The sequence below is a fragment of the Cyprinodon tularosa genome, unplaced genomic scaffold, assembly GCF_016077235.1.
Source record: "Cyprinodon tularosa strain WSP-4 unplaced genomic scaffold, ASM1607723v1 ctg553, whole genome shotgun sequence".
Taxonomy (NCBI): domain Eukaryota; kingdom Metazoa; phylum Chordata; class Actinopteri; order Cyprinodontiformes; family Cyprinodontidae; genus Cyprinodon; species Cyprinodon tularosa.
In genome coordinates, this window is record NW_024039289.1 from 485,350 (window position 1) to 503,201 (window position 17,852).

Consider the following 17,852-nt stretch of genomic DNA (forward strand, 5'->3'; position numbering starts at 1 on the left):
AGTCATCTTTATCATTGACTTATTTTAGTTAAAAATGCAATACCAGCATCTTGCACCCTTTTTAGGAGACAACCAAATGTTTTGTATTATTATCACAATCCTAATATCGTAATATAATTTAGAAAACCTATTTGAAGTCTGTAAATCATTGAATGTAAATAATGTAATAAGTGTCTGGGAAGCTCCACTGCAGTGGAAATCACACTATAGAACATCACTAAACTGAGAATAGAAGTCACATGGTGAAAAAAACTGTAAGCCTACATGATGCTCTCTGTATGTATACTTTTGTCATATTTTAACCCAAAATACATAGGATATAATGTTTTGATATTTCAGATCATTTTGGATATGTAAAGGACTTTCTCACTTTGTTACATGAAATGCAAAATAAAGCATTATGAAGAATGTCTTCTTTAAAAAATATCAGGAAAAATACAAACATTATATAACAAGACATTTTTAAGCGATTAATGCGGGTGGGATCCTATCAGCCGGTTCCACATTTGATTGTTGAGTATAGTGGTGGTTCAGATGTTCTTTCTGTAAATGACAGATTAATTCAGTTTATTCAGCAATTAATAAAATAAAAGACAGGTTTGTATAATTCTTGCACTTAAATATTTCATTTACATTCAATGCAGTGTCATTTGGTAACACATTCCTCATTGAATAATGTTAAAATATCAGTTCTTTCAATTTTGGATGCATCTAAATATTTATTTAAGCTACTTATTTCAATTTGTAGTTTGCTTGACCTAACAAACAAAAAGCATAACAAAACTCAAAGCCCTTCATCAATATAACATTGACAAAGTGTGAAACCAAACCATATTTAGGACCAGCCTTTGACAGTTATGTTAGAAGATTTTATCTGAAAATGTTGCGTTGGGACCTTGTATATATGAAATAAAAAAAATACAGCTTTTTGCTTAAATATCATGCATTGACTGCTGTTTATTTTCAGTTAGAGAAATTACCTGCATTTGCCTTTGGCTGCACTCCCTGTAGGAAGGTGACATCGATATAGGACATGTCATCGTCCGCTTTAGCTGCAGAAAAACATTTCCTACACATTAAATAGCTGCTAACTTGCAATGTAACTAATATATTAATAATATACTTAATATAACACCTCATTTTAAAGGGGTCATAGAATGATTATATAGGGTATTTGGTGTTGGTCTTTAAGGTCTCTGAAAAGGGTTTGTAACATTGATTGGGCTGAAAATGGTATATTTGATGTTCTATGAGCCCTAATGCAACCCTGGTTAGAAGCCCTAGATTGAAACGACAGGTTTCCTTCCTTTTATGGTATGATCATGAATATTTAGATGAGCCTTGAGCTGATTGGTTGGTTGAGCATTGCTGCTGAGCAGATGCATCAGCAACAAGCACTCACTCACTGAAACATCAAATTGTTGATATGGTAGGGTGACCAGACGTCCTCTTTTTCCCAAACACCCTTCAAACGTCCTTCTTTTCATACCTAAAGAAATGTCTGGGTGAATTTCAAAATTGTTCGGGATTTTGGTCAACTACAGTGTAACACCAACCCTAGCTGTAGCTGCCATCGAAGTCATAATAAATAAATAAATAAATAACAGATCAATAAATATTTTGATTAAAAATGGAGTTCATAAATACATCTATTTCTAATAACAATAGTTAAATATTAAAAGCATAATTTCATGTATTTCATGTATAGTGTTTGTTTGATATGGGGGAAACGAGTCTTAACTAAGGGGTACCTGTGGATCAGTAACGTGGTTTTGGACGAAGCTATTAGGAGACACCTATTTGATTCTTCTTCATAAGCCAACAGCAATGTTATAAGAAAATTGGATAAAGTGCATAGTGCATTAAAGGACTGAAGATTCTAATTTTCTCTCATGGGAAATCAGCTAATGAGGTACATTTTTGTTTATTTTACGGTTAACTTTGTTTGACCGTTAAGACGTAACGCAAAGAATTTCTATGGTCGCATTTTTCCTTTGATGTCTTTACGGGAAAATAATTAGTTCTATTTGCTTTTTTGTCTGTAGGTTTTAACATTTCTCATGGCACACTATCATGCTTCTTGAGTGATTAACCTTTTATAGGGCACGGAAATACTTTCAAAATTTCAAGCCAATGGTGTAATTGGAATCCAGGACAAGACCTTATTATTACCTTTGTAAATTTCAAACAATATGGATATTTTGATGGCAAAAATCAATGTCAATGTAATAAGAAACGACAACTTGCCCGAATATATTAAGAAAATAACAAAAGTGCTTCTATAAGGAATTCAGGAAAAACTCTGAGAGTGAAAGAAACACATTTTTTTGTTACAACATAACCTTAAAAGCATTAATGCTGATACCGGCACTTACATTTCTTTAGTGTATAAACTTAAATATAATTGTTAAATAGGCTTATTACCTTTTCAACTTTACTTTTTTAACTTTTGAATGAGCTTTTTTCCTTTTTTCTTGGCTTTTTAACTTTTTGTTAAACTTAATTTACAGTAGGTAATATATCATTCAAGGGATCAAATAATTGGACAAATTCCAAAATAAGATGTATAGCCATGTAGCAGGATCTTTGCTGAATGACTGGATATATATCTTGTGCTTCTAGACCTCACTGAGGGGACTCCATTTGTAAGGGATATGCAAGTAATCAAAAACTGTAACTTGCCCTATAAAGGGTTAAAGCCAGTAACAAAAAGAATGACTTGGTTTCGTGATTTCGACTTGAGAGGAAATTACATGCGCTCCCTCGCTCGCCGCCGCCGAAGACAACCGACCTGCACCGTTCCCCATTCATACACATTTCATCATTCTTCACCTTAACTAGACGTGGATATACTTTAGTATATTCTGCTGTAAAGTGAGTCTTATATTTTTGGTTTTTACAGGAGGATTCAGCCTATTTCACAGGATGTACGTCTTGAGTGGTAACTAGGTGACTGTAAGAGAGTAAACCAAACTTATTGGCTTATTTTTCTGACTAATCCAATCGGCACGCTCTTTGAAAACCAGTCACCTGGAAAGCTCGTAAAACAGAGCATTGCTTTGGACAGATATGCACAGGTTTCACAAGCAACCTTCTCCCCACACTTTATTGTTGTATGTGTAATCGAAGCAGTTGTAATCCGCACATGGTGCACCAATTATTGTATTGCCTGCACGCACTCACTGACGTTAAAAAAAACACCACCTTGCATAGTCTAAAATATGGGATAATTTATCCGACTCGCGGGCATCCGTGAACAACTATCTATATCAAGGAGACTCCCAGAACTTCCAGGAGCCTTGGGATGTCTGTTACCAGGCCCCAGCCCCCCTCCTCCGGCTGAGGACGGGCGGCTCATGGCTCTCTGCTGAGGTCCAGTCCAATTAGCGGCCCAGCAGTCGACCCTTCATACCCCCCTTTGGGCCAGTGAACCTGTTGGCTGATCTGTATGTAAATTTCAGGGAGTGACAAAAGTACAGGCCAGAATCAAATAAGGCAACATCTCCGAATTGAAGTCAATTCGGGGCTTTGTTTGAATTTGCCCATTTTATGATGGAAGTTTCTAATCGTGGGCTGCACAGTGGGGCAGTGAGTAGCACTGCCTTCTTGCAGCAAGAATGTTCCAGGTTAGATTCTCGGCCCACTTTTTTTCTGCAGAGTTTGCATGTTCTTCCTGAGCATGCATGGGTTCTCTCCGGTTACTTCGGCGACCTCTCCAGGGTGTACCCCGCCTCTCGCCCATAGACAGCTGGAGATGGGCACCAGCAACCCTGGCAACCCCGCTTGGGATAAGCATGACAGAAAATGGATGCATGGAGTTTAGAATTATGAGATTTGTAGAGAAAGGAGGTGTCGATGGGGTTTGAACTCTGTACGTCCATTTCACCCACTGAACTATTGTTATTCATCTATGACAATGTAAACTCAGTTTTATATTCTATGACCCCTTTAAGTAGGGACAAATATGTTATTATTAAGATATATATAAACAAATATATAATTTATGATAATAATTTTTTGTGACACAACTTATGTACACAATATAATGTTGCAATTGTATAAATAAAAAACACCTCCCTGTTCATGTTGCCAAGCATTCAAAAAAGACAAAATTCCTGGTTAGAACATATTTTCCCAATCTCTCTTTCAACTACTTAAAAAAAAAAAAAAAAAAAAAAAAAACAGTACTTGATTCATAGGAAACAGGGCTGACCTTTGAATTTTTTCCAGAAGTGAAAGAGCTTCAATGATGCAAAAGAGAGACAGACAGCAACAACAGGAAGTAACACGTATGCAGGTCGAAAGTGAAGAGAGTCCGGCTTCCTACCTTCAACGGCATATGGGGGAGGGGTAAAACAGTTATAGTTCAAAGCTATAAATACACTAGAACAGTGACACAACCTACAAACACCCACAGCAGACATGTCACTAATCATTAAATTTAATGAAGTTCATCAGCTCTTTGTGCAAATTTCTTCTCACCTCTGACTGACAGCCAGCTCTCTGCCGATTCTCCAGCTCCAGCAATGTTACACTTATAGAGACCTTCCTCAGACTTGGAAACATCCTGGATGGTGATGTTTCCAGTTGTGCTGCTCCCAATCAGGAGACCATCTTTATAAAACTGAGTGAGGTTGGAGGAGCCATTTTTATGGATGCAGTGCAGGCTCACTGCTTCTCCCTCTGCTACAGGAAGCACAGGATTCTCCAGGATCACAGGACCATCTGAGCACCAGACAGAGATAAATAACATAAAAGCCCTTTATGATATAAAATGAGTAAGCCAACCTCCCCCCCAAAAAATTAAGATTATGGTTTAACTGCCTTATGCTACGTTAAGACAACAAACAGCAGAGGCAGCAGAAGCAGTTTATATGCAAAGTCAATGGTTGACTTGCATCTTGGTGCATCAAAAGGTTCCGCAGCGCATTTTGAGCAGCAGAAGCAACGCATCATGAGCTTCTGAGCATCTGACGCATGCAACCCAATTAAGAAAGCAGCAGCTGCTGAAGTTGGAAAAATTGAACTTTTGAGGCTCGACATGCCACATCAACCAATCAGAGAAGCCAATCTGGGAGCTGGCAGGGAGACAGACCTGCCAGCTAAATATGTTGGGTTTTAACACAGGTGCCTGTAGTTTGGATTACTGTACGTAGGTGAAAAACACCTTTAAGCCACCACAAACAGTAGGAGAAAACCGTGAAGAGGCAACCGGGCCAGAGGCTGCTTTTGAACAGGGTTCCAAGTGACAGATCACTGCCGGTGCACTGCAAAAACAATCCAGAAATCAGTAAAAAATGGCTTAAATTAAGTATATTTAGCCTTAATTTGAGCAGGTAAATAAGATGATTTGCCAATGGAATGAGTATTTCTACTCTTAAAATAAGATAGTTAGATAATATTTACTTGAAATAAGACGATAAAATAGTTTTTTCTTATTTTAAAAGGAAATTGTCTTGTTCCATTGGCAAAGTGTCTTACTTACCTCCTCAAATCAAGGAAAAACACACTTATTTTAAGAAAAAATAACTTATTGAGATTTCTATTTTTTGCAGTGTGTACGGGGGTCTGAGCAGCTCCGACAGAGAAATAATATTTGAAGGCAGGATCATAATCATGATGAAGTGTCTGCACAGATGAAGCTTTCACGTGGACTTTCTCACTAAAAAACACATTAAAACTAGTTTTTGGCGACTTATAACAGCAAATATAGCTGCCATTGTTACAGACAACTGCAATGGACTGGCGACCTGTCCAGGGTGGACCCTGCCTCTTGACCATTGACTGCTGTAGATAGGCACCAGAACCCCTTGCGACCCCACTAGAAGCGTGCTAGAAAATGGATGGATGGCTGTTACAGGCAAAAAAATAGGATAGAGTAGCTCCATCCAACATGCATCAGACCCACTTAGTGGAACTAAACTTGTACAAGCATCAAAAAGGAAGCTGCACGTTTTGTTTTGCTGCTCCTGCTGCTGGCGGTCTGAAAGTAATACACTATATTGCCAAAAGTATTTGCTCACCCATCCAAATTATTGGAATCAGGTGTTCCAATCACTTCCATGGCCACAGGTGTATAAATTCAAGCACCTAAGCATGCAGACTGTTTTTACAAACATTTGTGAAAGAATGGGTCGCTCTCAGGAGCTCAGTGAATTCCAGCGTGGAACTGTGATAGGATGCCACCTGTGCAACAAATCCAGTCGTGAAATTTCCTCGCTCCTAAATATTCCACAGTCAACTGTCAGCTGTATTATAAGAAAATGGAAGTGTTTGGGAACGACAGTAACTCAGCCACGAAGTGGTAGGCCACGTAAACTGACGGAGCGGGGTCAGCGGATGCTGAAGCGCATAGTGCGAAGAGGTCGCCAACTTTCTGCAGAGTCAATCACTACAGACCTCCAAACTTCATGTGGCCTTCAGATTAGCTCAAGAACAGTGCGCAGAGAGCTTCATGGAATGGGTTTCCATGGTCGAGCAGCTGCATCCAAGCCATACATCACCAAGTGCAATGCAAAGCGTCGGATGCGGTGGTGTAAAGCACGCCGCCACTGGACTCTAGAGCAGTGGAGACGCGTTCTCTGGAGTGACGAATCGCGCTTCTCCATCTGGCAATCTGATGGACGGGTCTGGGTTTGGCGGTTGCCAGGAGAACGGTACTTGTCTGACTGCATTGTGCCAAGTGTAAAGTTTGGTGGAGGGGGGATTATGGTGTGGGGTTGTTTTTCAGGAGCTGGGCTTGGCCCCTTAGTTCCAGTGAAAGGAACTCTGAATGCTTCAGCATACCAAGACATTTTGGACAATTCCATGCTCCCAACTTTGTGGGAACAGTTTGGAGCTGGCCCCTTCCTCTTCCAACATGACTGTGCACCAGTGCACAAAGCAAGGTCCATAAAGACATGGATGACAGAGTCTGGTGTGGATGAACTTGACTGGCCTGCACAGAGTCCTGACCTCAACCCGATAGAACACCTTTGGGATGAATTAGAGCGGAGACTGAGAGCCAGGCCTTCTCGTCCAACATCAGTGTGCGACCTCACAAATGCGCTTCTGGAAGAATGGTCAAAATTCCCATAAACACACTCCTAAACCTTGTGGACAGCCTTCCCAGAAGAGTTGAAGCTGTTCTAGCTGCAAAGGGTGGACCGACGTCATATTGAACCCTATGGATTAGGAACGGGATGTCACTTAAGCTCATATGTGAGTCAAGGCAGGTGAGCAAATACTTTTGGCAATATAGTGTATTAGATTTAAAAAAAAATCTCAAATGAAATCTCTTATTAAAGGAGTGCTTTTGTCTATACTGTGTTTTCATTTCATGCTTCATGAGTTTTAATTTTTGTTTACCGTACTCTTATCATCAACAAAGCTGAGTTAACTACCTAATCAGTTAACTACCTAATCAGTAAACCTGCACATATTCTAGCATATTTTTAATTTTCAAAGTTTTAACAGGATCCCCTGTCTTTTAAGGAAAAAAGAGATATCTTTTTTTTTTTTTAGTACTTTTTTCAGTACACTAATGTGTAAACATGCATTCAGGCCAAGCGAGGCGCGTGCAGCGAGGGTGACGGATTTACATAGTATTATAGCAAAGTGCGTGGAAGGTGTGGAATCATATTTTTTCCTTGGCCTGTTAGTGAGATAAAATATTAAAGTGTGCCTTTTTTCTGCTCCTGAATAGGGGTGATTGCTTAGAAGCTTTGTTCCATTCTTTATGCTGAGATGTCTGGAAAATAAGGAGGTTTGAAAAGAAGTTTCCTCCCTAGTTTAGATAAGGGGGAAACATAGATAAACATGTCCTTATTATGTTCAAGATTCTCACGTCCTGTTTTTGGTGTGAACATAGTTAATAATAAAATAATACAATTGGAATTTTCTGATGATTCATATCAATCAATTTACTTCAAACATCAGAATAAATAGAAATATAATAGAAATATAAGTCTATATTTCTAAACTATCTAAAAAAAATAATGTTCAATGACTATTCTGCCTTTCAAATGAAAACTGGATAATTAAACTGTCCACTGAGTCATGTTGCTTGGTACACAGCAAAAATGATCTCAAAATGAGTAAAAATGTCTTAAATTAAGGGTATTTACCCTTAATTTGAGCAGGTAAATAAGATGATTTGCCAATAGAATGAGTATTTTTACTCTTAAAATAAGCTATCTAGATATTATAAGACAATGCAATTGTCTTTTCTTATTTTGTGTAAATTGTCTTGTTCCATTGGCAAAGTGTCTCACTTAAATCCTTAATTCAAGAAAAAAATCACTTATTTTAAGAAGAAATGACTTATTTAGATTTCATTTTTTGCAGTGTATAATATAATCTACTACTTTGAATTAGTTATAACCTGCTATATTACATATACAGTGGTCTTTAAATACACTGGAACTCATTTTGACCTTTTTTTCTTTTTAGTTTAGAATCTAAATTGTGTGTATGAGCTTTATGTAATTTCAGCATTAGCTACATTAGTAGTTTGTTTAACGTTGTTTCCCAGTCTCATACGCAAAAGTTAAAAAATAACGCAGACAGCAATACTTATCCACTGCCTGGTTGTTTTAATGGCCACCATTAGTGGAATAAAGATGGGAGTGGTGATAGCAAGGCGGGCTAATGTTAATAACCTTTCTAAAGTGAAGTAATCAAGTAGAAGACCAAAAATCTTGCTTATTAGAAAACATGCTCTTGTTTGCTTTTGTTGGTTAGAACAAAGAGCCCACACTCAACAGAAACAGCAAAAAACAGAACAAACAAATCTCACAATTTGTTTTTTCTTTTTGGGTAGATTTTAACTAAAGCCCGACTCCAACAACAGTGTTTTAATACGAAAAGTCAGATTTCTGGGTGACCACTCCTTTGACATCAAACACAGAGCATATTTTACCTTGAAAGAGAAAGACATTAGCCGTGATTTTTTCTGAATAAAAACATAAAATTTTAAATGATTATGATTAACATCGAACATATTATTTGATGGAATTTAGACCTTGTATGTGTTGAGCAAGCATGTGTTCATGAATCACTTCAGTTAACATTAATTAACATTATGTAAAATTGTCGGACAGTTATACACTCTTACCCTCCTGTCTCTAGGTTATTTAATTTAATAACAAAAGCTGTATTTTTTTTACATGCTTACAGTAAATTAGCCTCAAAAATTTTCCGAGCTGTTTCCCAAAAAAATTAATATAAAGTTGAAGACAAAGTAATAGCAGTGGCTCATTGATAGAAATATATCCAATTGCTGTTTAGCTGCACCCACCTGTCACAGTGATGTTTATAACTTCACTGCATGCTCCAGTTCTGGATTCACACCAGTACAATCCACTGTCTAATTTGTAAACGGCATCGATTAAGCATTGCGACACATTTATCTTCCCCCAGGAGGAACACTCTTTGGCTTCGCTGTTGGTTGTTTTTCTCATTACTCTCCAGTCAGATGAGTTTCCATCGTTCACACAGCTGAGCACAATCGAATCATATAGAAAGAACTGAGATCTGTTTGGAAATATTCTCAAAACAGCTGAAAGAGAAGGAGATACAGAGTGAATTGTCAGATATCGCAGATTAGTATATTTTAGTTGCTTTGTTAAGGTCCAGGTTCTAGTTACGCCATCCAAGGCTCTAAAGATTTGTTTGCCTCGGTTCACCTTGTTTCCAACCTTCAATATCACAACATTCTTCAAGTCCCCAATTAGCACACCTTTTAATGTTACCTCCCCTCCCTAACAATATATGTATTTTGGTTTTCTTGGCACTCAATCAGGGTTTTTGAGCACCTCATGTAAATTCTGCCTGACTGCTTTGGCTCATTTTTGCTGGCTAGTCATCAATGTTAGATAAATGTTCTTTGGGGTTGTTTGTTGGCATAACAGCATCATTGTCTTGGATGGTAAGGGGCTTGACAAACTGATCAGAAAATGTCAATCTGTAATAGGGGGAGCAGATCCTCTGGTGGTGTTGGTGAAGAAGACGACAAGACATCTGATGCAGACCAACCTCTAGGATGGAAAACAAACTACATGAGGCCACTTAGCGAAATAGTCATAGTGACAGACTGGTCTTGCTGCATTGTAGAACAGAGCGGTTCAGGAGATGAATCCTGCTGCAAAGAGTCTGCACAACACATCATGCTAACCAAGTGCATTTTCTGAATAGCAAACAATTTAATTCATATTTTTCCATTTTTAGTGTTTGTGCGTGTGTGTGGTTTCTGTGATTAATAGGTGTTACTGGACACATGAATTCCCCCATTGGGAATTAAATAAATAAAGTTCCTACCTACTAAGGTATTCAAAAAATTATTTAGGCAGCCACTGTCTGTGCAAGTTCTTCTGCTACGAAAAATGAGAGAGGTCTGAAATTTCTGTAACAGGTACATGTCAATTGTAATAGAAAAATAAAAAAACAAATCCAGGAAATTACATTGTAGGGTTTTTTAAAATAATTTCTTTGTAAATGATGGAGAAAAAAAGTATTTGGTCACCCACAGAAAATCAAGCATTCTGGCCTGCACAGAAAGGTAACTTCTTCTTTAAGGACCTCTTCTGTTCTCTACTTGTTAACTGTGTTAATGGAACTTGTTAACACTTGTTATCTGTATAAAGAACACCAATTTAGAGCCTGACACTCAGACTCAAACTCAACCATGGCCAAAATCAAAGAACTGGCGAAAGACCAGGAAGAAAATAATAACAATATTATAATTTGTCATTGTATGTTATTTTATATAATTTCATATCTTCATTTAAATTGGAAACATGTTTGATACCTTTACATGCACTCAAAAAATAATGTGATTAACTACTAAAGATCCTAGATTCTTTTGACATATGCATCCCGTTGACAGATAGGCCTCCATAACGTAGGTGAAAATAATGTTGACAAAGGATGAAGTGGGGAATGCTCTTAAGATGTTTGTAGGTGGCTTTTAAAAAAATAGTTTTAATTTAGCCCTAAAACGACTGTTTTGTCATCCTACCTTTAGTACAGACACCAGTCAGCTGCCACCTTCTCCCCATTGCTCTGGCACTCTGCCCAGCAGACTCCTCTGATCTACCGCTGTCCTCCTTTGATCCTCTTCAGTTAGCCTCTAGAGGCTAGTCCAAACCAGTAACTGCCTGTCCCTGCTCTATTTTTTGATTTCTCTGATGTACCAATGCTTTTCTCTTGGCAAGCGGCTGCCCTCCCCTGTCTTTAGGGCTCTATCTGACGTGCAGACTTACCTGATCTACCGATGCCCTCCTTTGATTCTCCTTATTTAGCTTCTATAGCTAGCCTGGGCCATCTACAACCAATCCCCTAAATTCAGGGTCCTCTGTTTGGCCGTTAACCTTCTACGATCTACTGCTATGCTCTGCTTTGCTGCTCTTCTCCTGTGCTTGCTCCAGACAACTTGCCATCTCTCCCCCTGCTCCAGTTTGCTGTGTGCCCAGCGGGCTTCTTTGATGTAAATGTTCTCGGGGTTAGTTCTGAATATTGCAAACCGTAAAATACAGGTTAAGGCGAATATTGGCACTATGCACACGTCTTAGTGGTCATTATTTTTTACCAACATGACGTTAAGACACAATACAAGCCGGTGAGCTTTTTTGGATGTAAAGTTAAAGATGAAGTTCTTTTTCTCTACAGAAGCCTGTATGCCATGGCACAGGATAACATGGGTGTGGAAAATAGATGGTTGTATAGCTATGTAGGTGTTTGATGGAAAAAACATCAAGGTCATGAAAAATTGATTTTTTTAAAATGTTTTTTTAAATGTTTTCCATAGAAGAACAGAGTCTGGGGGACTGAGGGAAAAAATTCTGACTCTCTTACTCACATCTTCTTATGTTGAAGTTGTTTGAACTTTTAACTGTAAGTGTCACTTTCAGTCTGACAGTGAAAGTAACAAAATGGAACTCTGGTTAATGATAACCACATTAGTTTAAGGATGGAAAGGTCATAAGTAGCGGTTAAAGTAGTACCTCTAGATGTAGTTTTTGTCCATATCACATATAAATATCAAATAAAGGAGTAGTTTTACTAAAACAAAATGGAAGAGAGCTGTCTGTAAACCCACCACACTGAGCATTTTCTAATAATTAAATAATTTTTCACACAAAAACACATTTACTGTAAGTAAAAACCTGACTTTACAGAAAGAGTTCAGTTTTCTAACCCTTCCCATCTATTATAAAGTAGTAGTAAATAAAACATCTAGAACTCACCAGCAAGAGTGCAAAGTGTTGTGAAGTACATGCTTCCTCTATGTTGCTCTACGAGGGACTGCACCTCAGCTTGATAAGTGTTGTCACGCCTTTAGCAAAGAGCCTGGACCAGGCTAAACCACTTTTAGTTTTTATGTAGGTTCCAGTTGGTGAAACTCTTTTTTTCTAGTAATAAAATGAAATGTAATATCAGGTTGTTGTTTTTTTCTGCAACAGCAATTAAGAGTACCAGGAAGTACCAATAAACGCCCCTTCCTTCGAACTTGTTAGATATCGGGAGTTCTGTTACTGTAAGAGAAATAAAAATTGAGCACATTTTCAACATAGAGCCCATAGGGTTACCAAGACAACTTTTAGAGTATCACTGGTGTCCCTTGCATCAGTATTCAAAGGCATGTCATAAATTCAAGTTGTAATCCACAAGCTTCTTTTAAAATATACAACCTTTTATTTTTTTAGCAAGTTAAAAATAAATACTTATAAAACACAAAATATGTACAAATAAAGCAATAGTTCTGTCTCTGAAACTTAAAATAAACAATAATTCAAGGTTTACTTTCATCAATTTTAAGTAATTCTGTAAAGCTATTCTCAGTCCTTGAAAGATATTGTGTCTTAAAGGATCACAAGGGGGAGCTGAAGAATTTTCCCCTTAACACACATCAGATAGGATGTCTTTCATTTTGTATATTTTTAGGAGTCAAGAATGCTTGATGTTGTCATTCATATTAAAGACATACAGGCAAGAGTTTAAGATAACCTTTGTGTCAGAGAGAAACAGTGAGCTGTAAAGTATGCTGCAAAAAAGTAGAAATTACATCTTACAACTATCAAAGCTAAAGTGTTTTAGTCAATGTTTTGTTTAATAAATCAGTTATGGAGAAAAAGAGAATTTAGAATGTCATACAGCTTATTCACCCTTAGAAGTAATATTGAAAAGATTTTTAGTAAAGAAATTGAGTCATATAAGAGGTAAGTGTGCACATTTATTAGGAGGTTGGAATAACAATCCCACTGTTGGGCAGTATGAGGGTATTAGCCATGTTGGGTCATTATGACTTCAATTTCGAACAAATGCCCAACAGTGTCACCAGCAAAGCCCCCCCACACCATCACACCTCCTCCTCCATGCTTCACGATGGGAACCAGGCATGTAAAGTCCATCCGTTCACCTTTTCTGCGTTAAACAAATACACAAAAGTTGGAACCAAAGATCTCAAATTTGGACTCATCAGGCCAAAGCACATATCTGGTCTAATGTCCATTCCTTGTGTTCTTTAGTCCAAGCAAGTCTGTTTTTGCCTGTCCTTAGCAGTGGTTTCCTAGCAGCTGTTTTACCATGAAGGCCTGATTCACATAGTCTCCTCTTCGCAGTTGTTCAAGAGATGTGTCTGCTGCTAGAACTCTGTGTGGCATTGACCTGGTCTCTAGTCTGAGCTGCTGTGAACCTGTGAACTTATCCTCTACAGCAGAGGTGACTCTTGGTCTTCCTTTCCTGGGGCGGTCCTCATGTGAGCCAGTTTCTTCGTAGTGCTTGATTGTTTTTGCGACTGCACTTGGGGACACTTTCAAAGTTTTTCCAATTTTTCGAACTGACTGACCTTCATTTCTTAAAGTAATGATGGCCACTTGTTTTTCGTTACTTAGCTGCTTTTTTCTGGCCATAATACAAATTCTAACACTCTATTCAGTAGGACTATCAGCTGTATATCCCACTGATTTCTGCACAACACAACTGATGGTCCCAACCCCATTTATAAGGCAAGAAATTCCACTTATTAAACCTGACAGGGAAAACCTGTGAAGTGAAAACCATTACAGGCAACTACCTATTGAAGCTCATCAAAAGAATGCCAAGACTGTGCGAAACAGTAATCAAAGCAAAAAGTGGCTACTTTGAATAACCTAGAATATAAGACATATTTTCAGTTGTTTCACACTTTTGTGTTAAGTACATAATTCTACATGTGTTAATTAAAAGTTCTAATGTCTTCAGTGTATTCATGAAAATAAAAAAAAAACTCTTTGAATGATAAGGTGTGTCTGTACTGTATATAATTGTTTTATAAAATATTATTTGTATTATTACTATTATTGTTAAGCCAAATTGTGCTAAATATCAATTAAAAAATAAAAATCATGTCAGATTTATGGACCCCACAGTGCAGATATATTAGAATCTGTCCTTAAATTACAGCCATTAACAGATAACAGTAACAGACAAAACATTTCGATAAATCAAACATTACCCGCCACATATCTGACTCAATAACCATTTAAAAAAATTATTTTAATTAATTTCAGATGGAACTATTCACATACTTGTATAAGAAGAAACTGCACTTCCAATATTCACCACTGTCCGGGGCCAACTAACGAGAGAGAGAGAGAGAGAGAGAGAGAGAGAGAGAGAGAGAGAAAGAGAGAGAGAGAGAGAGAGAGAGAGAGGGAGAGAGATTTTAATAACTAATTTATTATGAATAAATAATCAACATAGTTTCACAAACTATGTAACAGAAAAAAAACAACTATATAACTACAAATTACTTTCCCATAACTCCAGATGTGACAAAAATCTAAATCTGAAAGTGATCTGTAAAAATAAAATTCAACCAAGTTAATAAACAAAGAAACCGAGTCCATATTCAAATCTTCCACCACCTTCCACTTTCTACTTACACTCACCGGCCACTTTATTAGGTACCCCTTGCTAGTAACGGGTTGGACCCCCTTTTGCCTTCAGAACTGCCTCGGTTCTTCGTGGCATAGTTTCAACAAGGTGCTGGAAGCATTCCTCAGGGAGTTTGGTCCATATTGACATGATGGCATCACACAGTTGCCGCAGATTTGTCGGCTGCACATCCATTATGCGAATCTTCCGTTCCACCACATCCCAAAGATGCTATATTAGATTGAGATCTGGTGACTGTGGAGGCCATTTGAGTACAGTGAACTCATTGTCATGTTCAAGAAACCAGTCTGAGATGATTCCAGCTTTATGACATGGCGCATTATCCTGCTGAAAGTAGCCATCAGAAGTTGGGTACATTGTGGTCATAAAGGGATGGACATGGTCAGCAACAATACTCAGGTAGGCTGTCGCGTTGCAACGATGCTCAATTGGTACCAAGGGGCCCAAAGAGTGCCAACAAAATATTCCCCACACCATGACACCACCACCACCAGCCTGAACCGTTGATACAAGGCAGGATGGATCCATGCTTTCATGTTGTAGACGCCAAATTCTGGCCCTACCATCCGAATGTCGCAGCAGGAATCGAGACTTCTCTTCTATTGTCCAATTTCGATGAGCTTGTGCAAACTGTTGCCTCAGTTTCCTGTTCTTAGCTGAAAGGAGTGGCACCCGGTGTGGTCTTCTGCTGCTGTAGCACATCTGCCTCAGAGTTCGACGTACTGTGCGTTCAGAGATGCTCTTCTGCCCACCTTGGTTGTAACGGGTGGTTATTTGAGTCACTGTTGCCCTTCTATCAGCTCAAACCAGTCTGGCCATTCTCCCATTCTCCTCTGACCTCTGGCATCAACAAGGCATTTCCGCCCACAGAACTGCCGCTCACTGGATGTTTTTTCTTTTTTTCGGACCATTCTCTGTAAACCCGAGTGATGGTTGTGCGTGAAAATTCCAGTAGATCAGCAGTTTCTGAAATACTCAGACCAGCCCGTCTGGCACCAACAATCATGCCACGTTCAAAGTCACTCAAATCACCTTTCTTCCCCATACTGATGCTCGGTTTGAGCTGTAGGAGATTGTCTTCACCATGTCTACATGCCTAAATGCACTGAGTTGCCGCCATGTGATTGGCTGCTTAGAAATTAAGTGTTAACGAGCAGTTAAACTAATAAAGTGGCCGGTGAGTGTATGTACACAGCCATTTTTGCCTGTCCTAACAAGAAATTAATCAATTCACATTTGCTCTTTTTTTGCCGTGTGAATCAAAAACCACAAATAAATCCATGTTTAGTTAACATTTCACCATATCTGTTGAAAAAAGTTCTCAAAAGCACAAAAAGAGCTTACAGACGAACACAGTCAGAAAAACAATGAAATACCGCTTCTCTCTGTTCACAAAATGGACATTTATCTTCCACAGGAGGATTAACAACAGAAACAAAAGAATTTACAGCTACAATACCATGAAGGATTCTCCATTGTAAATCTGCATGTTTTTTGGTTAGAGGAGGCTTACACAACAATTTCTGTTACTTTGTTTGGAAGTTAGACTGTAGGATGAAGACTGATACTAATATTGATATCCTCCACGGTGTGCCGGTAAGGAGCACAGACAAGATGCCTCATTTTTTTGTTGTTCTTTAATCGTACTCAGGCGATATACAGCAGCCTCTCCATATTCACACTGATACAGATGTCAGCATAGGTGAACCACTTGTGAATATTATTGTGTGGTCTACAAAGAAAGGAATAAGCAAATCAGAAATGCCTGCTGTATGTACTAGTAAAAAGCAATAAAAACACTACTTAGAATATCACTTAACAACATTTGCATCAAGAAAGTATGATAGCTTATCATAACCAAAGCTTAACACTCTTAACATCTGTGCTTAACACATTTCACTGAACAAGCGTTGCATCGGATGTGATTAGCATTAGTCTGTAGCTTCCATCATTGAATACTCTTAAACATTACAAAACTAACTATCAAATATATGCAACACGGATTAAACATGGTGTATCTAGTTTCAAAACAAACATTTATGTCACTCTGATCATGTTACACTTACGTTTGTCATCTACGCACACAACTTCAGCTGCACATGCTGCTTGGCTCCGTTTATAACTATTTAAAGTGCTGCACAGTTCTGAACAAAAAGCACACTTACCATTTTTCGCCACTAGATGTCTCCCAACACCTTACTACAGGTAAGTGTCTCTGAATGTTATACTGCCTTTCCAACATAGCCGCCCCCAATTTGTAGGACAAATTGAAACAATGGAAAGGCACATAGCTAAAGTAGAGTCTGGTGGTCTATCTTTGTCTTCAAGCTTCTGAAGGACGATCACCTTCACAACCTGCTGGATGTAGCTCTTGCCCTCAATCCTCACATCTGCAGTCCTGATGAGTCCATCTGGTCCAGGCATAACTTTAACCACTTCTCCTACTTTCCAATGTCCACGGGGAATCTGGGGATCTGCTAGCAGAAACACAGCCCCTTCTTGAATGTTGTCCAATGGTTTCTTCCATTTGTTCCTGGTTTGGAGGTTTGGTAAGTAGTTCCTGATAAATGAAGACCAGAAGTGATCTGCAAGGATTTGAGAATGTCTCCAATTTCGCCGTCCCAGCTTATCGCCTTCAGGATAGACTACTTGTGGTAGGGAGCTATCAGACCGCCCCATAAGCAGGTAGTTTGGTGTAACTGGATCCACATCAGATATGTCAGAGGAGACATACCCTAGTGGTTTGGCATTCAGTATGCTCTCAACATCCACTAACACAGTTTGGAGCACCTCTTCCTTTTCACTTTGAGAGTTGATAACTGTGTATAAGGCCATCTTAATGGAGCATATTTCTCTCTCCCATGAACCTCCAAAATGTGGTGCTGCTGGGGGGTTAAATTTGAAGTTGATCCATTGCTGTGCAAGCTTTTGCTGGA

At 38.5% G+C, this 17,852-nt stretch overlaps 1 protein-coding gene across 1 annotated transcript; it reads right to left on the bottom strand.

Moving 5' to 3' along the window:
• Positions 1-263: 263 nt before the first annotated feature.
• On the bottom strand, positions 264-12,271 carry LOC119796607. Its single transcript, XM_038305233.1, has 5 exons — positions 12,225-12,271; positions 9,278-9,538; positions 4,483-4,725; positions 981-1,052; positions 264-543 (listed from the first exon to the last, which is right to left on the bottom strand). Exons 1-5 carry the CDS (start codon positions 12,253-12,255, stop codon positions 491-493), a joined length of 660 nt encoding a protein of 219 aa, XP_038161161.1. The 5' UTR covers positions 12,256-12,271; the 3' UTR covers positions 264-490.
• Between the last annotated feature and the right edge of the window lie 5,581 nt (positions 12,272-17,852).